The sequence below is a fragment of the Melampsora larici-populina genome (genome assembly GCF_000204055.1).
Source record: "Melampsora larici-populina 98AG31 unplaced genomic scaffold MELLAscaffold_51, whole genome shotgun sequence".
Lineage (NCBI taxonomy): Eukaryota > Fungi > Basidiomycota > Pucciniomycetes > Pucciniales > Melampsoraceae > Melampsora > Melampsora laricis-populina.
Window position 1 is genome coordinate 534,820 of NW_006768815.1, and position 22,602 is coordinate 557,421.

General features: G+C 39.1%; 6 protein-coding genes across 6 annotated transcripts; 3 read left to right on the forward strand and 3 right to left on the reverse strand.

The window, feature by feature from the left end:
* Nucleotides 1-667: 667 nt before the first annotated feature.
* MELLADRAFT_123735 (cutinase) lies at nucleotides 668-1,582 on the reverse strand (the record flags this gene model as incomplete). The annotated part of the gene is made up of 3 exons (XM_007415497.1): nucleotides 668-904; nucleotides 967-1,323; nucleotides 1,430-1,582. The coding sequence occupies 3 exons, from the start codon at nucleotides 1,580-1,582 to the stop codon at nucleotides 668-670; spliced, it is 747 nt and encodes a 248-aa protein (XP_007415559.1).
* Nucleotides 1,583-2,463: 881 nt separating this feature from the next.
* On the forward strand, nucleotides 2,464-3,223 carry MELLADRAFT_39321 (uncharacterized protein; the record flags this gene model as incomplete). Its single annotated transcript, XM_007415462.1, has 4 exons — nucleotides 2,464-2,603; nucleotides 2,689-2,791; nucleotides 2,886-2,996; nucleotides 3,077-3,223. Coding segments are annotated over 4 exons (501 nt in total), but the record flags the coding sequence as incomplete, so codon positions are not given.
* A 1,579-nt stretch (nucleotides 3,224-4,802) lies between these two features.
* Nucleotides 4,803-7,800, reverse strand: MELLADRAFT_50190 (uncharacterized protein; the record flags this gene model as incomplete). Its single annotated transcript, XM_007415496.1, has 14 exons — nucleotides 4,803-5,163; nucleotides 5,242-5,316; nucleotides 5,396-5,488; nucleotides 5,587-5,735; nucleotides 5,824-5,934; nucleotides 6,000-6,028; nucleotides 6,093-6,141; nucleotides 6,226-6,525; nucleotides 6,592-6,786; nucleotides 6,889-6,926; nucleotides 7,005-7,071; nucleotides 7,154-7,214; nucleotides 7,296-7,421; nucleotides 7,513-7,800. Coding segments are annotated over 14 exons (1,708 nt in total), but the record flags the coding sequence as incomplete, so codon positions are not given.
* A 227-nt stretch (nucleotides 7,801-8,027) lies between these two features.
* On the forward strand, nucleotides 8,028-13,927 carry MELLADRAFT_111233 (uncharacterized protein; the record flags this gene model as incomplete). Its single annotated transcript, XM_007415463.1, has 7 exons — nucleotides 8,028-8,047; nucleotides 8,115-8,537; nucleotides 8,623-10,217; nucleotides 10,306-10,897; nucleotides 10,996-13,086; nucleotides 13,157-13,430; nucleotides 13,490-13,927. 7 exons carry the CDS (start codon nucleotides 8,028-8,030, stop codon nucleotides 13,925-13,927), a joined length of 5,433 nt encoding a protein of 1,810 aa, XP_007415525.1.
* Nucleotides 13,928-14,374: 447 nt separating this feature from the next.
* Nucleotides 14,375-15,374, forward strand: MELLADRAFT_111234 (uncharacterized protein; the record flags this gene model as incomplete). The annotated part of the gene is made up of 2 exons (XM_007415464.1): nucleotides 14,375-14,687; nucleotides 14,773-15,374. The coding sequence occupies 2 exons, from the start codon at nucleotides 14,375-14,377 to the stop codon at nucleotides 15,372-15,374; spliced, it is 915 nt and encodes a 304-aa protein (XP_007415526.1).
* A 5,979-nt stretch (nucleotides 15,375-21,353) lies between these two features.
* On the reverse strand, nucleotides 21,354-22,120 carry MELLADRAFT_92691 (uncharacterized protein; the record flags this gene model as incomplete). The annotated part of the gene is made up of 4 exons (XM_007415495.1): nucleotides 21,354-21,515; nucleotides 21,647-21,778; nucleotides 21,967-22,031; nucleotides 22,096-22,120. 4 exons carry the CDS (start codon nucleotides 22,118-22,120, stop codon nucleotides 21,354-21,356), a joined length of 384 nt encoding a protein of 127 aa, XP_007415557.1.
* Nucleotides 22,121-22,602: the final 482 nt, after the last annotated feature.

Here is a 22,602-nt window from a genome sequence, read left to right on the forward strand (position 1 = left end):
GGGTAATCATAAATCATTTTCGTGTCTTTCAGGAGGAGAAACATTTAGAGCTCAAGTTATTATCTAGGAGATATTTCGGATTCAGGTATCTAGGGATCCTGTCTTCTTGAATAATAAGCCAGATCACTAGAGTTAGGTGTTGCGGACCGAGGGATTTTTGTTGAGCCAACTAAATCAGCACTGCGGCAGGCATCTGGGAACAGTTGAGAGAGACGTAGACTCAGGTAAGGGAAGGTCCAGGGGGATCGAAACATTGGTGATGTGGGATATATCTCCTCCGAAACTCAACCAAGCCCACTCGCTGGGTAGCATTAGATGTGTGGACGTCCACTATGGTTTGTAAGGTCAATGGTAGGGCTATGATGTCGATTGTAAGTGATAGTGCAGCAGATAACGATCAAATTCATATACCTCATTACCAACATCCTACTACACATTTGGCATCCACGAGTCGAACTTATCATCATAAGTAGTACTTCGATAGGAATAAGATCAAACCTGACCATTCAGTTCTTCCATATTTCTGTTGCTTTGCTACACAGTCTCCCAAACAATGGTGAATACGGATGAATGATTACAAGGTTGTGGAATAGAAAGCATGTCCAAGTAAGATGAAACTGGCACGGAGTCAGAACCACCATGAATAAGATTGTATCATTAAAACCAATCATTGATCAATATCAAAAGAGGTTTGTAGAATTCTCCCTTGTTTTCCTTGAAGATTATTCGCAGCAAACCTGACTGCTTCTTGCTCTTGTGGAGACCCTTTGTATCTCAAGTGAGCTTTCATACCACCACGTCCAGAACAAACTATATCTCCCAAGAGGCAAATATCAAGAGTTACGAATTGATACCTTTCTGGTAATCTAACATCACTGATAGCTTCTAGCCCGCGGCCATCAGTCTTTCATAAAGAAATCATGTCAATCTCATGATGCATTTATACTAAGTCAGTCAATCACTTACGGCTGTTCCAGCATTTTCTAGTGATCCTGGAGTGCGATATGGATTACCATACATCACAACAGCCACCACATTTTTATCTTGCATTTCATCTCTCATCAATGAACGTACAACTCCCATAGCACCTTGAGAATAACCAATTAAAATAAATGGTTGATTTGGACACCTTTTATCAATCGATTCAACGTATCTGATTGTATCGTCTGCAGCTGTTAATGGTCCCGTTATGAAATCCATAGTTGCTGGATAAATTACTTCATAATTTTTTCCTCCTGGTACTGTAGATAAGACCCCTTTGATAAAGCCTGAGCAGCATACTGGATGCGTTTGAGGTTCACTGGTACCTCTTACTGAAATGATCTATTTCAGTTGAAGAGAAAAAGAGTCAAGTCAAATGTTACTTGGGTTTTGGGAAGTAAGAGTCAGATGCAAGGCAGAAAGTTCAACATATGTGAACATAGCGTACAGTGTAAGAGGGACATTCGTCACTGTCGGAAAGCTTTTGATGCTTCGATTGCGCCGGTGGCACTTTGGATTGAGAATATGCACCCAAGATGATCAAGACAAAGAAAGCCCGAAGGAAAAAGACAGAGCGTACTAGAGGTAGAATGAATGACATTGTTTAAAGAAGACAAGAGACACACGGAGAGTCAAAGTCAAGAAATCTGATATGGATTAGGACCAGCCTGGTTGATTGATATTCGAAGAAAGATCACTGATGAAGCAAGAGTAATGAATAATCGATGAATTCTATTGTCAATGATCGGCACTAACAAGGTGTTATGAAGGATATGTAGAAATCAAAACGTAAAGCAAGATCCGGGAATGAAGAAAGCTTTAGATTGATGAGTGGGGATGAGGAGATGAGGGCTGAAGCATGCAAAAAAGAAAATCTGGAAACTTGTTTAGAGATAATATGTTTTTATAATTTATGTAGAACTTTGAAGTTTACATCTTATTTCGGTGACTTGTCGTATCATTCGTTGTCTAAGATGTTTCAATATCAGAACTTGTGCAGGCATTGGAGGTGTGACGGTATGATTTCGTGATGGATGCTTGGTACATAAATGGTATCAACTTCACTCTTTCTGTACACCTCGATTGACACTTGCAATGCAATGGGTCAGCTCCAAGGTCTTGAGCAAGAAATTTCCGAAGAGTGCCGCAACAGCCAGAACTTGAAGCAATTTACGTGAGGGTCCAATAGGTCCAATGATGAAAGCGAGAATGGATAGGATCAAATGAACAGGTCAAGATACATAATTGCTCAATCTGTGACATGTCCGAGTATTTGTTACAACAGGTTTCCATAAAATGACCTCATGACTTCAACTTCCTTGCCACAACCAACTGACCGACTTCATATCGTCTCTCTTGCTTCGAACGAATCAAACCAAATCGCATAACTCAATGTCAATAAACCTCGATCAGGTAAGTTCTATGTCATGATGATCAAGTGACTTCTTCAATCGACTGAAACTCATTCCTACGGCAAATTCCAATCGATCAAAGGAATATAAGCTTTACACCACAAACGCTGATCGAGAACGTTACGATAACTTGGCAACTCTCTATAGTATTATCATCTCATTAGATTATCTAGAAAGAGCTTATGTTAGGGATAGTATCACTCAATCACAGTTGGTTATATCACCTTTTTCTCCATCTCAAAAATCGTCATTGATCATTAATTCAAACCATTGATTTTCGATTTCATTACAATAGGTATACACCAGCATGTACAAGATTATTGGCACAATATAAAACTATTCTCAAGTTAGTTGGAGATCAATTAGCTTCACTCGATGCATTTGTATCGGAATATCGGGTCCGTAGTCAGTTTATGAGTTTTTCGAAACTCGTCCATCGAAAGGATCCATAGTACATAACTCTGACTAATGTTATTTTTTTCGATTTTATAGATGGATTGTCAAGCTGCTGTACATAGGATTCGAGTAGGTGTACCTGCAACCGTTGAACATTCAGCAGAAGAAGGAGTAGAAGCAGCAAAATGGGTAGCAGAAACCACTCAAGTGAGTCATACATTGACCTCAACAAACCTCAATTTGATTCATCCCTGACTCATTTTTTTCAAAAAATTGCAATACTTCAGAGTTTTATTACTTTTATGGATGCACTTAAATTAAAACTTAGAGCAAAAGATCAATTACATCCACTTTTAAGTGATCTGATGGTAGGATATTCGCGGTTTTCAAAAAGTCAAGAATGGCAAGGTCGTCCTAAAATTTTACATTGGTAAGTTTATCTTTTCTAGTTTTCAAACAATGAGACCTGTTAATCTGTGATAGGGGTTTTCTTGGGGAAATGAACTGATCTTTGAATTACAGGCTAATCACTTTGAATTCTATGAGGGCGAGTGATGAGATTACAGATGAACAAGCAAGACAGGTTCGTGAATCACACGATTATCTTCTTCTTCCTCTTCATTCAAATAACCCGCAAATTTGGTCCTTAAAGAGCTAATCACATTGGATACTGTCTTAACAGATGTTATTTGACATTGATGCAGCTTACCAAGAATTCTTCAAGACTCTAACATGATATTTGGAAATGAAAAAATATCATTTCTTGAGATTTGTAATACCTATATTATTTGTGAGCTTTACTTGTACTAGTGTATGATCATGGAGTTTGTTTTGATATAAGAGAAAAACATATACGAAGTCAATGATGATCTTCTAACCCTTGAACCATTGTAAATTCAGATTCTATACTTCATACCAGAAGACTCCAGTTAGTGAATCAGACTTTCTTGAATACTAGAAAACATGCTATAAAATGCCACGACTAACCAGAAGAGAACAAAATAGTCTGTTCATATCATATAGGATTAGGATTCGTAGTTCTCACGTGTGGGGGACTACCAGGGACCATGAGGACCACCGCCGTTATCTTCACCGCTATCACTACTACTACCTTCTGTCGGGGTGCGTGGCCTTATATCTGCTCTTTTTCATACAGTGAGCCCGATTATCACCACCACTATGTACCCATTCCTTCTGTTAGGGCGCGCCAAGCTTGAATTGAACATAGTTGTTGTGTTAAATTGCTCTAAATTCTTTCTTTCCTTCTGGTTCGATTCCAAACAAGGGTCTTTCTTGGAAGAAAATAGCAGTCTACATTTTTCCCAGCTTCTAGTCAAGAACAAGACAAGCTTAATAAATAAGAATTTAAATAACAAAGTATTCTACACAATTTCATGCCCAGATAAATCAGGCGACCTTCTTACAAAGGGCAAAGGATACAAGTAGATATCGATACAAGCCTGGTGTGCTGTAGATGGGGTCATACATTGTACCAAAGGGTAAAAATGGTATAGAATAGATGGTGTGTCTTGACTATCTATGTCTACAAGAGGTAGCCAAATTAATATCTTGGCAAAAGTATATGTAGCTTGGATGCATTGATCAGAGCAGCTCAAAACATACCTAATCCTTTTTTCTTGCAAGGAAATCTATGTGAAATTTCTTATAGCGTTCGTAATGGAATGGTATGACTTCAAAGTTTGATTGATCGTCTGATATATGTAATGCGAAAAGTACAATATCTTGGTTATTCCCGTACCTCATCATGAAGTCACAAAATAAACGAAATGTCTTGTAACCTATAACTGTGCAAAAAAATCAACATCGCAACGTACCTACCACAAAGTTTAATGAATTGATTGAGTAATATGATTTTCTTGTAAGTAAATGGTTTGAATTCATGATCACAATCAATTTTTTTCTCAAGTATATGTGATGATGGAGTTTGTTTTGGATGATATCTCATACAAATTGTAGATAAGAAAAATCTATATGAGTAAATTGTTCTTCTGACACTTAAACTGTTCAAAATTCAAATTGCATGGTACCATACTAAAAAAAACATTCGAATAATTGAAATCATCTTCAAACACTAATCTTACAAACGAACAAAAAAACAAAAAAAAACCATGCTATAGAATGAGATCAACAACAACAAGAAGAAAAGAAGAAATCAAAACCAATAATTATACAATATTTTCAATCACCAAATCATGTTGCACCTAAAAGCACTTCAAAAACTTTCAATCACATCCTAAACACTCCAAAATTACCACCACTGTAATCGACCTTATGATGATGAGGATTACTTAATGATAAACCAAGTCCTAAAACAGATCTAGTATCAACCGGTTGAATAATCCCATCATCCCATCTAAGCAAAGAAAAAAAAACCCAAACCTCAACCAAACATATCGAACCAACAAAAAAAAAGAATAAGAAAACCACTTACAACCGTGCTGAAGTATAAAGTGCAGTTGATTCATGTTCGATTTGAGCTTTTAATCTTTCAGTTTTACTTTTATCCCTGTATGAAATTCAATTCCAACTTTAGCAAATCTTTTCATACACTAAAATGTTAGATAAAAAACAGAGGAATACTCAACTGAGAAATAGATGACATTACACTACTTAATTGTTCACCTCCCATCACTGATACTTTAGCATTAGGCCACATCCATAAAAACCTTGAACCATATCTAACCTCCCCCAGACCCGAAATCAAAATTCAACTCAAAAAGATCAAGCTAAAAAAAACTAAAGAAATGAGTTTCGAGAATTGGATGTTCAAACTTACGCTCTACCAGCCATACCATAATTACCAGCCCCAAACGATCCACCAATGATGACCGTAAACTTAGGAACGGAAGTACAAGCCACGGCTCTAACCATCTTAGCACCATCCTTTGCAATCCCACCCCGTTCAGCTTGTTCACCCACCATATACTTCAAACAAAAACCCACCCACAAGGTCTTATAAGTCATCAAGTATCGAGAGAGAGAGAGAAGCATGATGAATCAAAAAAAAACTTACACCTGTGACGTTGACAAGGAAGATTAATGGGATTTGTCTTTGTTCACAGAGTTGGATAAAGTGGGTGACTTTCAAAGCAGAGGGTGAGAATAAAACCCCGTTATTTGCGATCTGACTCACAAAAGGAACCATTAACCAAGGTCGAACATGTTGGATTCAAAGAACGAAAGACTTACAATACCACATGGTTGACCGTGTATATGAGCTACATAAGATGATTGAAAACTTGAGTGACGATTTTGGAAAAGATTCAGATTGAGTTGACTGACCGAAACCTGTGACTACAGTCTTTCCATACTCTTGTTTAAATTCATGAAACTTCAAACCACCATCCAAAAGACATCAACATAAATCAATCCTATCACGAAGCTCATATCTTTCCAAAAAAGAAGCAGATCTCACCTTTGATCCATCCACAATCCTTGCAATCACTTCTTTAACCTCAAAAGCTTGTTTCAAATTCACTCCCACAATCCCATTCAATTCATCCAAAGAATACAACGGTTCTTCCGATCTCTTCCCATCCTCCTTGGAAGTCATCTTCACTTGTTGATCATGATAATTCAAATGAAAAATCTCTCGTCTGGCTAGTATGATAGCATGTTCATCATTCTCGGCTAAATAATCACTTACTCCACTGATTTGACAATGCATTTCACCTCCACCTAACTGTTCATCTTCCACTACTTCTCCAATAGCTGCCTAAATCCAAAAAAAAAAACCAACTTCAACTTTTGATTTTTGATTTTCGAAACTTTGATCACTTACTTTGACTAAACTTGGACCGGCAAGAAAGATCCTTCCTTGATTCTTCACAATTATATTAATATCTGACATTGCAGGCATATAAGCACCACCTGCTACTGAGATCCCATGTACGATTGAGATTTGTGGAATCCCTTGAGCCGATAATCTAGCTTGATTAAAAAAGATTCGACCGAAATGAAATTTATCTGGAAACACCTATGTAAACCCCCCACCCAAATCAAAGAAGAATTAGTGAAACCCTCCCCAAAGAAAAGAAAAAAGAAAAAAAAGGTTTGAGCAAAGAAGAGGAGGGTTTACATCTGATTGGTATGGTAAGTTTGCTCCACCTGATTCGACTGTTATCATAAATTTCACATACGGAGACAGATTAGCTAAATTAACTTCAAAAAGTGATTTAAATTAGAAAGCCTTACCAAGATAAACACAAGGTAATTTATTTTCTTCAGCAATTTCTTGAGCTCTTAAATGTTTTTTAACAGTCTAGACGTTTCCCCCAAAACCCAAAAATTAGATCAGTCATTTTTTCATGAAAAGTTCAATAGATCAAGAAGTCAGGTCTTACAATAGGGTAATAAGATCCTCCTTTGACTGTTGGATCATTCGCTACAATCATACATCGAATCCTGTTCCGTCCAAAAAGAATTGAAACCAAGATTATAGATATGAAGGAGAAGGAAGTAGAGATCATAATGTTTGGGGTTTACCCATGAATTTGACCGATTCCTGTGATGATACCTCCGGATGGTAAGTCTTCGTTTGGATATAGTTCATGACCAGCTATTTGAGATAACTCTAAAAAAGGTGAAAACGGATCTAAAAGTTTTTCAATTCTATACAACCAAAAAACCAAAACCAAACCATCTCAGTAAACCTCAGTAATCAAACCCGTTTTGTTTGGTTTATTTTGAATTGGTTTCTAACCTTTGTCTTGCTAATAGCTTTCCTTTCTGAAGATGTTTTTTTCTTGATTGTTCATTTCCACCAAGTAGAACTTTATGGTTTAATAAATCATGATAAGATTGAAGTAAAGTGGTCATGGATGATTGGTTTGATTGGAATTGATGTGAACTTGGATCGATGGTTGATTTGATGATGTTGGATTGGGTTTCGATTTCATGGTTAGTGATGATCGTTCTGTTGGTTTTGGGTGTTAGTTTTTTGAGTTGGTTTGGGTTTGGTTTGATTGAACGGGTTAGGAACTTGAACATTATGAAACTGGTTGATCGAAGTCTTGGATATGATCTCAGTGAGATCAGTAGTAGACTGACTACCCCGTGGCTTCTACTCGGACTCTTTACCGAAAGATGATCGAGTGAATTTCGAGTTCACATTCGAGTTCCACCACCATCAACTTCAACTTCAACAAACAACAAAGCTCAATTGAATCCCTTGCATGTCTTTGAATATATCAAACTCACTCAATCCAGTAGGAAATCATGGATGGATCCTTTGAAAAGTATGTAACTCAACTCTTCAGACAACCATCATCTTAAACTGATCTCATTCATACTCCAATCAACCAGAACTCATCAAAGGTATCAAGATGCATTAAACCAAGCCTTGACAGAATTCAAATCATTATTATCTTCAAACCAATCAAAACACTGGAAACCGATCCCTCCCACAGCTACTCAACTAAACTCTCACACACCTTTTTCGGAATCCAAACCGAATCCACGTGAATTCTTGAACGGCATTGGACCACTTGATTTTGCAAATGTACAGATCCATCGTAAAAAATCAGATGGTCAGATCGTAGTGAGAGCGATTAGTGATCTTTGGATCGATCAATCAAAGCTAGACATTGATGATTTTAAATCGATTTTAAATATTCCGGAAATTAGAGGGGTTTGGGATAATTTAGTCGATCAAGCTAAAGTGCTGGAAGTCTTGGATTCCAATACTAGGATTGTTAAAACAGATTTCAGATTAGGATGGCCAGCAAAGTTGAGTGGGTTTTAAAGAAATCTTAAGGAAGGGGTATTGATTTCATTGTAAAACTGATCAGATGATGAATTTTGAAAATTTCAGTCCAAGAGATTCGATCACTATCACCAAAACGTTTCATGATTCGAATACGATTATTGATATTTCAACTTCGCTACCTCCTTCAGTAGACGAACCTGTCTATCTAAGACCTTCACCACCCTTTGTACGATCTCATGTACACTTATTAGCTTGGTGTATTCAATTCTCTCCTCAACCTCCACCGCAATCCAATTCCCACAACACTTTAGATCCTTTAGGTCATCAGATCTCTTTAGAAGAATTACCGACGAGCGAATCATCCAAAGCACCACTTAATCATAAACCGGTCATCACTACAGCTCGGATCACGGTGTTTTGGAAAGTGAATTGGAAGGGTGCAATCTTTTCGACTCATCATTCTCAAATCGCTTCCTTATTAGGTGGATTCATAGAGTATATGCGAGCCAAGGCCGATCGGATCCCTTTGCTTTCATCATATGGTAAAGGAATCGATTTCGGTTCCACCACATTTGATAAATCAGAAGAGAAATTGACTATTGAATATGCAGTGGTCATGATGGAGACACCAAGTCCAGAACGAACTGAAATTCCTTCATTACATGTAAATCAACCTGAACCCAATCTAGAAGATTCAAGTCGATTAGACCGTTCGATTGAATTAAAACTTCCCATCAATCAAGGTTGGAATGTTCAAATCAGTTCAAATGGTCAAGGAGAAGGCACAGATGAAACTTGGAACACGGTGGCTGAAAAAGGTTCATGTTCATCAAGAACTTCACTTAGGATTCATCATGCACCACTTACGGGATCTCATCAGATCGTCAAGGTCAAGGTGACGGTTCAAAGATTAGCCGGTGGGAATTCGTTACGTGTGAATCAGAACCCTATTAAGATTGTACCGATCGAATCAAGCTCTTTGATTCAAGCACCATGTGTTTTGTTAGATGAAACCAAAAGTATCAGTAATCTTAGTGTTCAAACCGAATCTACTGAGATTTCTAAACTCACAGCGGATAAATCTTTACCTGCTTCAGAAACCTGTCTTAAAGCTTCTACTTCTTCTACTTCACGTCCTTTGATCAGTTCACTCTTCAAACGTTCAACGCCTGCAACACGTGCGAATGCGATCTCGGCTCTCTTACGAAGAAGTTATATTTACTTTAGTTCACTTTTACAAGAACCTGAAGCCAAATGGAAACATATCAGTGATTCAAGAGGCGTGACTGTTACTCAGCTCCAATCTATCGATCCAACCTTAACTGTCTACAGAGCAGAAGCCACGTTTGTAGGAATAGGCGTTTGGAACGTTTATAGTGCCATCAATACGATTGGTGCAAGAATCACATGGGATTCGAGTTTATCAGATGCGATTCTTTTAGAAGACTTGAACGATTTAAGTTCTTTATGGCAAATCAAACAAAAAGGTTCATGGCCCGTTGCTCCACGTGATTCGGTGTTGATCACCACAACTTATAAGTCTCCTACTTCGGTTCATATCTTTTCGGTTTCGACGGATGATTCAAAGATGTTTCCGACGATTAAACCGGCTGATCTTGGATCGATTCGAACTCGAACTGAGATTCTGGGTTGGTCAATCGAAGCTTTGTCTCCTACTACTACTCAAATCACTTTGATTGGTAAGTCCAAATCATTTATACACTTTCTTTGGATCAGTACTTTTTTGGGTGGATTTTTTCTGATCTTTATGGTCGGTTTGTTTGATAGATCAGCATGATCCTATGGGTTGGTCACCTAAGAGTTGGACACCGGCACAACTGATTTCACAAGTAGCCGGGGTAGGAGAATATGCTCTTAAATCAGGAGGTCCTCCGATCATCACACGTGTCTTGGGTGCTAAAGTTTCGGTTTCAAAGTATGATCATGAAAAAGGAATCTTTAGAGCCGAGTATTCTACGAATGATGGATCTTTAATGGCTTCAATGCAAGATCCCAATGATCCGTTCGGGTCTGAAGTTTCAAAACTTTCAGCGGTCGAATGTGAGATTAGATGTGATTGTGAAACATGGGCAAACTCATTGGAGATTGTTGTCAACCCACCACCTACTAAATCGACTTGTTTAAAACGTCATAAGTTATCTTCTGGTGGTGGTTGGTGGGTCATGATCGAACATGATCTTTCAAGCTTGGCTCAAGAAACTGTTAGGATCTCGATTAGACGTGGAACCCATCATGGTGGAAAAGAGAAGTCTTGGGTGATCTTGAATGGAACTTCTTTACATGTCGATATAGAAGAATTATCGGATCAAGAAGTGATGAAGTTATCGAAACGAACCAGGGTGAAAGCTAGTCTGATACCGTATGTATTCTTGTCTTGATCTCATTCCCTCGTCCCCCTTTTACTCTCTAGTTTAATCGTCTGATGCCCAATGACAAGATTTTTGATGTTTGTATCAGTCTCGATCAATACTCTTTGAGCGGTCCACGTCTTTGGCGTAACAATAGTCCTTGTGTTAGTCCACCAGCTTCTAGATCCAATACGCCCGTACCAGAGAAAGAAGAAAAAGAACCCAACAAGATCACCACTTCGCCTACGGAATTCACCCCCTCAACCGGTTCTTCTGGAAGTTCTCCAAGTTCAAGTTTACCACAATCAGGTGGTCCACCTATCGTACCACCTATGATCTGTGCATTAGAAGCTTTGGCTAAATTACAATCGTTTCATATTGAACAAGGACCGGATGTGATGATTCCTCCTATTGGATGGACCTTGGTTAGTGAAAAAGGAAATTCATCGGTTTATAAGAAACTCGATCCATCTATCTCCGATGTCTTTCCGGTTTATCGTGGTGATCGAGTTATCGAAGGAGTCACAGCCGAAGAAATGGTTTCAGTGATTTCGGCTTTTTCTACACGGCCTAATTGGGATGATCGAATCGAATCATCGAATCTGATTGAATCTTATGGAAACGGATGTTCGACTTTACATTTGATTACTAAACCGAATTTCCCATTCAAAGGTAGATCATTACAACTTTCGAATATAGTTTCACAGATGCAAGTTCCATCTTCTTCGATCGGTTCGAGTATGAGTACAGTACATTTTATTGCCAGTGCATCGTTTTCGAGACCGAAGGATCGAACGAGTTTTTTGACGTCTAAACTTAACTCTCATGCTTTGGTTGAAGGAAATGTCTTATTAGAAGGATGGATCATGGAAACTATTGATCCTTATTCAGTTAGTTTCCATACGATTCCTTCGACTCGATGTACATTTTTTACTTCGATTGATTATAGAGGTTCATTACCTGTGGCATTTAATTCAATGTTGAATTCAAGTTTACCTAGATTGATTAGTGGAGTTGAAAGATTGGTGAAGGCTTTTGGTCCGTTGCCTAAGCTTTGTCAACCTTGTTTGGGGTTGGCTATCGATGGTTCATTGGCTACTGATCGGATGGATGAATTGGAATGGAGGTTGAAAGATGAACATCGACCCACAGTGGCTGTTTTGGTCGATGCAGTGGGGTCGGAAAGGTTTATCTGTACGGTTCTTTTACGGAAAGGATCGAATGAGATCCCATCGTCTACAAGTTTGATGTCTAACCATCTAAATCCTTCGAGTTCAACTTCTCTTCAGAATGGAACGATCTCTAATAATTTGACTTCGAGTAGGTATGATGTGGTAAAACATTTACGTGGACTTTCTTCTACTGTGATTGGAAATCATGATCAATTGATCGGATTGGCAGGTAAATCGGATGTGAGAAGATTAGTTTCGAACCCGGATCTTAGAAGGAAATCTAGTTTAGGACAAATCAGAAGATCAGGAGTGAATAGTGTACCGAATCCACATCATCATTTGAATCATTTGAATCATAGTTTGAATCCGATTGGATTTCATCATGGTGATTTGGTGGTCATGGAAATTAGTATTGATAGGAAATTGTATCCCCATGGATTCAAGATTGATTGGAAAAGTAAGTTTGTTAAGGAAAATGAATCGATTGGATTAGATCCAAGATTCCAACTTCTTCAACCATCATCATCAGTTCAAAACCATTCTCAAAATCAAGGATTAGAAACAGAAGAGAAAGAAGAAATCGATTTACCGATTGAGGTTTCGATACATGAGATGCCTTGTCCTGCTGTATTTGCTGCATCAATAGATACGAAAGAAGAAAAAAGAGAACATCTTTTGTTACGGATGGTTTTACGATTAAACTCGGTTCATTTGAACTCTTCATCAGTTGTTCAAGATCCTTTAAGGAACTTAAGTGATCGTGAATCAAAAGATGAAGTAAAGGGAAATCTTCCGGGTTGGTATAATGAATTAAGTCAAAAGAACGTTTTGGTTAAAGTGTCTATTGTGCCTTTGAAAAAAGTCTCTGGAGGGATTGGCATTGGGGGGAATGGGGGGAATGGGGGGAATGGGAAAGAAGTGATATGTAATGAGAAAGTTATGGAGATTATTCCTTTGCTTGAGAGTCAGACTGAGTTGGATAGATGGGAATGTGATAATTATGTGATTAGTCCATGTTCGATATCAAGGTAAAAGTTCTTTCATTTTTTTTTGCAAAATAGTAAAAAGTGAATTGATTTTTTGTTTTGTTATTTATAGGATGAATAGAACTCTTGAAGGATCAAGTACAAGTAAACCGACCGAATTAATGGATGTCTTGCCTAACCTTTTAAAACGTCCGTTGGTGATTGGTTATGATTTTTTGAATCCGATTCAAGTTGATTTGATTAGTTCACCTAAGATTGGAAGTGATGGGATCAAGAAGATGGGGATGATTGATGGAACTCCTCAGGGTTTGTTGCCTGTGCTTGAAGATCTTGGAAATGATTTGGAAGGTTTAAAGAATGGACAAGGGGTTGGAACACATAAGTTGGTAAGCGCTGTTTTTAGAATTTGTGATCGAACTTGAATTGATTTTTTTTGTTGATGTAGAATGGTGATGTATTAAAATCTCAACAACCAACAAGTTCACACTTCCAACCCGTTTTGGATTTCTTACACCGGTTCTTATCAATGGAAACGATAATAAAGTGGATCGAAACGATTTCAAAATGGATCGCTCAACCAACCTATACCCCAAGAAGGTTTCAAACTTACGAACTCATCATGTGTTGTTTGATTTCATTCTTATTAGGATCTTTTTTAAGATCATTGGTTTTACCTTCTGATTGGATGATTTGGATTCCTTATGATCAGTTTGATCATCGAGAAGATCATAGGGTTTTGGAGTTTCTTAAGAGGTTTGTTTACATGCATGGGAGTGGGGATGGGGGATTGGATTGGAAAGAAATCGTTCGGGTCGTCGAGCTTAGGGTTTGGGGGTTTAAGGGTTGGAGTTTGGTTTTGGCTGCTGTGAAGGATTTGGAATGAACACTTTATGGGGTTTAGGATTTGGGATTTGAAAAGGAAAAAGAAATAGAAGGGGAGGGGAAGGTGTTGGGGTTTTTGGTTTGGGTTTATTGACACAATTATATATATTTTATGAAATTGATTTAATCTTTTTTTGTTTGAGACACTTTGCATTTACCTTTGTTTTTGTTTTTTTGAATTCTTTTATTTTATTGAATTTGTTGATAAGAAATCTTATTGTGATAAATAATGTGTCTCGTGTTTATTGGTTTTACATTTTGTATTTTTTGGTTATTTGATAATTTTGATAATTGGTTGGAATTGTATTTAAAGTGAAGTTTCAAAACTTGATGAGATTGCAGTGAAGTGTGAACAAAGCCCTCTCTGGGCGGCCGCGTCCGCGCCCTCGCAAGTGAGTTTGAACATTTTCAATTTCGATCGATCAACAACCAACACAACCATCAAACCATGACTCATCAACTCAACAAACTCAGATTAAGACTTCATTCATCAAACTTCACTTCATTCTATCATCCATCACATCAACTTGTTCTAAACCGATTCTCAACTAAACCTACAACAACAACAACAACTAAAACAACAGCTTATCATATCGGTAAATCAGGTCAACTTTATTCACCTTGGTTTGTAAAACTGGTGACTACTTTGGGAAACCGATTAGGTTATAATTTGCCGACTAGTCATGCTATTACTATTACTTCGGATCTTTATGATCATTGTTCAAATCAATTTCAATTAGAAAAATCATTTTGGATCAATGGTATTTAATTCTTCTTTTAAAAACCCTTTACTTCAAAAAAAAAACTGATTGACTGGTTTTTTTTCTTTCTTTTTGGGGGGAATAGAATGTGGATTACCAGATTCGTTTCAAACTTGGTTTCAAATCACTCAACTACACATGTGGATCTTAATAGTAAGGTTCAGATCGATGAAAAACAACTTAGGAAGAACATATATCCAAGAATTTGTGAACCATGGGTTTTTAGATACAGAACATCGAATCAGATCAACACCTTATAAAGTAACAAAAAACTCATTAATCAAATCGTATATGAAAACTATGTTGGATCAACATTATGGATTCTTGGTTGGGTTTGATTGGGCTTTGGCTACCGACCAAGATGGATCGGATTCGGTTTTGGTCGAGGCGGTTTGGAGGAATTTGTTTGGGGCTAGATGGGGTAAAGGAATGGGAGGAGTTAAGGGGAAGTTTAATTCGAATCCGTTAAAAGAAAGTGAAGAAGTTGGGAATCGGGATGGGATTGATGGATTGGATTTTTTGGATGATGTGTTGTTTTTGGATAGGTTGGAAAGGATCTTGGTTTGGATTAGAATCGAATTGATTAGAGTTAGTAGGATTAGTGATGATGAGATTATTAATTATTCGAACAATAAGCTTGGTGATCTTCGAGTTAGGAATAAGTTGATTGAATTTGGGAAATTTTAAATCACAAAATCAGTTCTTTTTAAGATAGAATTAAAATCAAAATCAAAAAAATATGGCGCGTGGAAAGGAGTAGCAAATGGTAAAAAATGGGTTTGGGGTTTGGTGATTTTTGGGACTTTGGGTATTGAGATTCGGGTTTTGAAATGGGATTCTTATATTGGATTCTGAATGATTTTCTTTTGAACAGGTTTTATCATTCAGAGGTACTAATCATCAAATTAAATATATATCTAAATAAATTTGTTAGATGATCAAATTCAATTCTTTCATTGAACACCGGCTTTTTGGTAAGCTCAACTTCAATTTGATCAGAAAAATGAGTAAATCTTTTAATTATCATCATTATGAATAGATCCAAAGAAAATGTTTTGTGTTTCAAAGAAAACTTGGATTACAAGGTTCACAGTTGATAAGCCAAAATAAATGACTTCTGTACAATTTATATGTTTTGACTCAAAAAATGCATGATTTAAATGTGAGATCTGTCTTTTCATTTGGGAAAATATCGTTTGTTTGTAGATTTCTTTGAAGAGAGTAAGGGCATGTTCACTTAAGCAATTTCTGGTGAGAAATCACATTTTGGCAAAATTTAAAGTGTTTATTTGGTACTGCATGTTTCATTTTTGCATAAAAAATTTTATGGAATGTGATTTCTGGTCAGAAATTCCTCAAGTGAACCTGCCCTATGTATTGTAATCCAAGTTGATGAGCAGAATTTAGTGGTGTTTGGTTTTTCAGAAAGTTTATATGGCTCAAGAAGGTTTGATCTGAGTATATTATTAGGGGAGGTTCAAGTTGGCCAAACAAGTGCCTAAGATTGTTTGTACTTTTGCCTCCTGTTCCTTCAAATCTGATTTTTTTATAAATAAACACATACACCAAAATGTGCTTCTCACTTCAGGAAAGGATTTGTAAACCTTTTTACAAAAAAAATATAGCTGTTTCAAGAAAGGTTGACAACTTTTTTTGAAGAAAGTTGTTTCTGCAGCGGGTAGAACCAAAGACAAAACTTGATTACAGGTTTATTCTTTTCTTTATTCATCCAATTAGCAGAGAGACAAAATCAAGTTGGGGACAAAACCCGGGTTTTGCACATTGGCAAGATTTTCAAAAAAAAAATCCATCTTTGTTGAAACAGCTATAGATTATAAGCAGTGTTTTGATGCAGGGACATTTGTATTTTAGGCATCTTTTTAACTTGAACTCCATTGTCTTTACTACAGTAATGACCCAAAACTTGAAACATTTGGTTAACTTTGTTGTTTGGACATACAGTCAAACCAATTTAAAGCCATACCTCTCTGGCAAAAAGAGATTCTATGGACACACAGGAGTTATGTCTTTGTTGGTAGGTCTTCTGTAGACATACATTCATGACTATCTGTATTGAAATCCCTTGAAAGCCATGAAATACTTGGCTGTAGAGTGACCCTATGGCCATTGAGAATGTGGCTTTATTTTGGGTTGGGTGCTCAGCTGATCTTGTTGAAAAAAAATCAATTTGATTTCAAAATTTTCAGTATTTGCTCTGCTAAGTTGTTTATGAGAAGAATATCTTTGAATGTATAACTAGATTACAAAAAATGTTTTAATTTCAGTAAAGGATGATAGATTACCCAAAGCTTTCAATGGTAATTCTATTATAGTCCATTACAAAGTGTAGTTGAGTAGTTAGTAGTAGTGAGGAGAGAGAATACCAGGCTGAGCTTTGGAGTCAGAATCTCAGAGAAGAATGTTTGCTGTTTCTAACAGAATGGAAGGGTTAGCAGTTAGGGTTTGGAGGACCCCAGAAAGCTCCTATGGAACCATCTAACGGACAGAATATTGATTGATTCATACTTCAAAAAAGTGGCTTTTGGAGGCCTTTGATACCAATTTTGTTGGTAACATCCAACAGTTTTTGCCTTGATTGGGACAGTTTTGACCCTTTTCTGCTTGTAACAGGCTGTTTTTCATGGTTTCACCTCTGTGACATGCCATTTGATACAGAATTGATACCTGTATTGGTTTTTTTTTGTATTTTTTTTTCTGTTTTTTCCAGAATTTGCTGCTTGATACGTCTTTTGTCGGTAACATAGCCAAAATCTTGACCCCTGATTGATAACATTTTTGTTGGATGGTTCCATAGGGGCTTTCTGGGGTCCTGAGTTAGGGGATCTTTATTACCTTGTGATCTGTTGGGAACTGACTCACTTGGTGTATGTAGTGATCAAGGCTGAAGCTTTGTGACTTGCTACATCATTGCACATGGAAATAGTGGGGGTTTTATGTCAACGCATCACTTGTTTCAGTTTTGTGGGAAAGCTGTGCCATTACCCCCAGTGGATGTGGAGCAGTTGGAGTCAATTGTACAGCCGTTCCAACAATTAACGGCAGAATTCTTTGATCATGTGTTGCTCTCGAGGTTAAATCTAGAGAGGTCAAAACTGGATTAAACCCAGTTTTGCACGCAAATGAACAAGGAGGCCTGGGAGACCTGTCACTTTGAGCCGGCTTTAACTAGTTTTTGACTTTTAGATTAAATTCGAATGCAACACACCAAACCTGGCTCGCAGCGCTGCGGTCAGCGCGGAGCGCGGCGCAGCGCAGCCGCTCCGTTGGCCGAGAAACTCGGCCCCGGGCGCTTCGTCTCCAGCTGATATCCGGGGCACCCAACTTGGGGACGCTGCGCTTTTTGCTGACCAGGGCAGCCTAAACCCTTTTCCCGCTTTCCAAACCCTTCCACCGCTGTCCGGCGCTCAGGCTATCCCAAGTTCCCCACTACCACGTCCACCACCACCAAAAGCCACCGATCAGGCCCATCAAATCCCATCGAACGACGCCAAATCATTTCAATCAAACGACACCAAATCATTTCGATCAAACAACACCAATTCATTTGGCGTGATTTAATTGGTAATCTTTTGATTAATCACCTTTTGGTATTGATTTTAGATCTTTCTTTCAGATCTTCTTTCTTGCCATGGAATGGCCAGTCCACGAGATCTCACTATCACTCAGCCTTGACGAAAGGCGGCTTCGATATTGGCAACTGTGGATCGACAACGTACTTCAAGTTCACCTCATAAAGGTAAGTGTCCTCGTCTCGTCTGATTTTTCAATCCCATTGACTCATCTCTGTTGATCTGATAATTGTCTGCACTCTTCAATTCCTTATAGAATCAATTGATTTCTTTCACTATCACCACATCCTCCTCTCTATTACACTCATTGTCTTTTTTCGATCTACTTAAACCAATCCGAATCATGCCTAAGACCAAGCAACCAACCATTACTTCTTTCGTGTCATCGGCAATACCGGAACCGCTCCGCAACATTTAGCGGTATCGGAGCGGTATCGGAGCGGTTTTTACACCGCTATATTCACCACAACATATAACGGTGGCTCCGCTCCGCCATCCAGATGCCAGAAATCAGATATCGGAGTGACCGCTCCGATACCGGCCGGGTCTGAGGGTACTCCAATTTAAGGTTTTACCCCTTATAGCGGCGATATATAGCGGTGTCGGAGCCGGCAAATACCTTCCGCTCCGACACCCTGTGATATTTTTTTAACAAAAAAATATCGGTCAAGTATTGCTTGTCTCATAGCGGTCACTCCGCTCCGATACCAAAATGGGTTGAAATCCATAGCGTATCGGAGCGGTTCCGGTGTTGTCATCGGGCTATGAGACCAATAATGGATCTACCACCCAACCTCGCCGCTCGTCTCGTGTAGTCACACCAGTCAGACGAGGTCCAGGGATGATAGTACCCTCTTCTGACTCTCGCCGTGGTCTAGTTGACTTAGGTTTAGGTAGAGATGTGCGAGATGAACATGTTCATCGCCGTCGAGAACGCTCGGCCTCTCTACCTGGAGGTCTTGAATTGGGTGACCAAGCTCATGATTTGGTTTCATTATTCCATGTAAGTAAATGACTCAGTCTTTTCAATTTGCATTCTTCCCTTTCTCGCTTTCTTATACTGGGTATATGTTGTTTAGGGCAAAGGTGCTTCCAACCAAACTCGAGAACGCTCTGCCTCGGTCTCAGAGGTTGAGATAGCCAACTCAGTCAATCGTTTGCGCCAACCTAGGGTCCAGAACAGTCAAAAGGTATTTATTTGAATATATTCAATCTCTTCATTGACGAAAACTTGAAACTAAATCATATCCCTTTTCATTTCCAACTCCTCTAGGAACCATTGGCACCTCCCAAGGCGGACCTAGCACAGGCTTCAGACAAGGATAACGAACAAATCCAAAAGCGCAAGCAAAATCAGCCTGCTGAGCTTGAATTTGACAGTCCTTTCATTTACTATGACAAACCTGTTCATGGAGTTAACAGAGATGGAGTGCCAGACGTACGTAACTTCAATGCTTATCCAATTATTTCATTGCTATCACATCTTTGTTTACTGATATTCAAATTGTTTGTAGCCACCTGACGGACCACCCCTCTCCTATACGTGTCTCATGTGTAACATGGTCTTTTGTATCAGCTTGAGTTCACGTACTAATCTCAAAACCCATAGAGATGGAAGTAACACGCCTGGGAAGTCGGGTGCGGGATGTTTTCGACATCAACGGGCGATCGACGCAGGTGCGAAACTTCCTCCAACAGTCTCTGAACTCCGAGCTCAGAAAATGCAGCAAGATCATCAAGGATCACTTGCATCTTTTATCACCCCAGCACCTACTTTTTCCAACCGCACCCTCAATCAGTGCCTTGCTGTTTGGCAAGTTTCTCAAGCTTTACCTTTCACCAGAATTGACGATCCCATGCTCAAAGCCATCATGTATTGGCTAAGACCTGATGCTCGAGTGTTTGGTCGCAAATGGGTGGCCGATGAGGCCAAACGTTTGTATCTATCCCTTTGGGCGTCAGTGATTGATCAGGAGCTCAAGGTTAGTCTTTTGATTCAATCAAACGTTTCACTTTTTCATATTTAGACAGAAATTATGCTGATTAGTATTTTTCACTTCTTTCTCTTTGACAGCACCTGACGAGCAAGTTTTGTTTGATACAAGATGTCTGGACTGTTAAAGGTAACCTTCACGCATTTATCGGTGCATTGGTACCCTTTGTCACGGATGACTGGAAGTATGTTGTGCAACACTTGAGTTTCAAACTCGTTGCATGGCATCACAAGGGAACGATGCATGCTGAGCCAATGGTGGCTATACTGAAGAAGAACAATTTATATCAAAAGATAAGTGTTCTTCAATTTTTCCTTCATTTTTCACTTAATTTTTTTTTACTTAATCTTTTATTATTGTTCAAGTACTGACATGAGGATCAATCTTACATGCTGGCGAATGTTTCTGATTCAGGAAGCAATAATTTCACTCTTGCTCGTGAAATGCATTGTCAGCTATACGATGAAGGCCTGCGATTGGGCCATCACTTCGGTTGGAAACCCAAATTGATGTCTATCCGGTGTTTCTGTCATAAGATGGGGTTGATTGTCAAAGCTGGACTTGATGCTTTGGGAATGAAACCCCACCGAATCCGGCATAGTACCTTAGGTCGGTTCCCTCCTGTCAAACACATGGCTGTTATCAACAAAGAAGATGAGCCATCTGGCTCCGAGGAAGTCGAAATCACTGAAGTTGATGAAGATAGCGATGATGGTGATGTGGATGATTTGGATGATTTTGAAAGTGTGGATTCCAATGATGTCGAATCAAATGCTGATGAAGAAGTGGCTGATCAAGATGAAGAAGATGATGAGCAACAACACCACCGGCGCTCCGCCTGGGATAGCGTGAGCGCGGCGGTAGCGGAGCGCGCGCTCCGCCCGCGCTAGCCCTTTTCAGATGTAGCGGGTTTCACACACTGCTATAGCTATGGTGAAACCCAAATAAGTATAGCGGTTTGGATATCCGCTCTGTATAGCGATCTCCCGCTGTGCTATGAGCCGCCACAGCGGCTGCGAGCGCTTAGCAACAGAGCACAGCAGAGCGCCCTATAGCGCCTCATATGTAGCTACCAGCAACCTTCATTTCAATTGACAGTGAAGCCTTGTAAAGGGGAAACTTGATACGCACGCAGGGATGATCACACTGAAGCAAGCCCAAGAGACAGTAATGTTCCGGTTGGCCTTCAGACATACGGACTTGATCTCAGAACCGATGTGCTCGCCTTCTCTATCACAATCTGTCTATATCATCGATCGATCGGATCCTTGAGCTTCGGCCTGCAGATTATGTTCAATACCTTTATTCTCTTGAATTCGAGATGGTCAGTACTGATCATGAGGACCACGGAAGGCGCGTGATCCATTTCACGCACAGGGGTGACAAAACGCTCGATTGGCATGTCGAACGAGGCAAACGGGTCACAATTTGACCATTTTTTGTGATGTGCATCGAAGTCAGACTGAGTTAAATGGCCCAAGAGCGAAGTGGCGGTAAAGCTGATTTGCTGAGTCAAAGGAAGAAGTCAATAAGTGAAGTCAAAGTTTTTGACATATCTATTTGGTGATTGTTGCTTTTGATGACCCACGCAAAAGAAGAATGTGTTGCAGTTTCTCAAATGTCAGTTCAAGTGCTTCCCTTGGGCATCTTCCTGACAAGTTCGGACGGGTGAGGTGTTGACCAGATTGTTCTCACGATTTGAAATCGATTATCTCTGTGATTGCTTGAGCTATCGAGGGTTTCTCCGCCACACACAATACCTGAGCAAAAGTTTGAAAGGTGTGGTTCCAAATATCGGATGCAATGATCTCGGAGCAAATATACGAGAACCGAACCTTGCGCCGCTCATTTTTAGCCCGGTCTTCAAGTTCTGGTGTGCGACCTTCTGAATCTAGAGCTTCTAGCAATATTGCACTGAACTTATCACCCACAGCACGGTTCCGAAAGGAATGGAATATAGCACCAGGCATGTAACTCAAATCCAAGGGAGAAGAGGGCTGGAAGGTGAGATTGCTGATTGCTGATCGGCTTTCTTCTTCAAGTCTGTCTGCGTCTTCATCGTCAAAGATGAGACCGGATATGTGGTTAAAATACACTCATATGTTTTATAAAACAATTCTTTTTACTATCTTTCAAATTTGCACCCAATTTGGTCTCAACATATACAAGACAATGTTTGTATTCTTCTCTGCGATTAGATTATTGATACATCTGTTAGCTTGTATAATCAAAACTGGGTAAAAAAACCCTTGGACCGCGCTATTAGGCGATATTCAGTGTGAGATTTGTCTATAGCGGAGCGAAGCGAAGCGGAAGAGCCGCCCCGCTCGG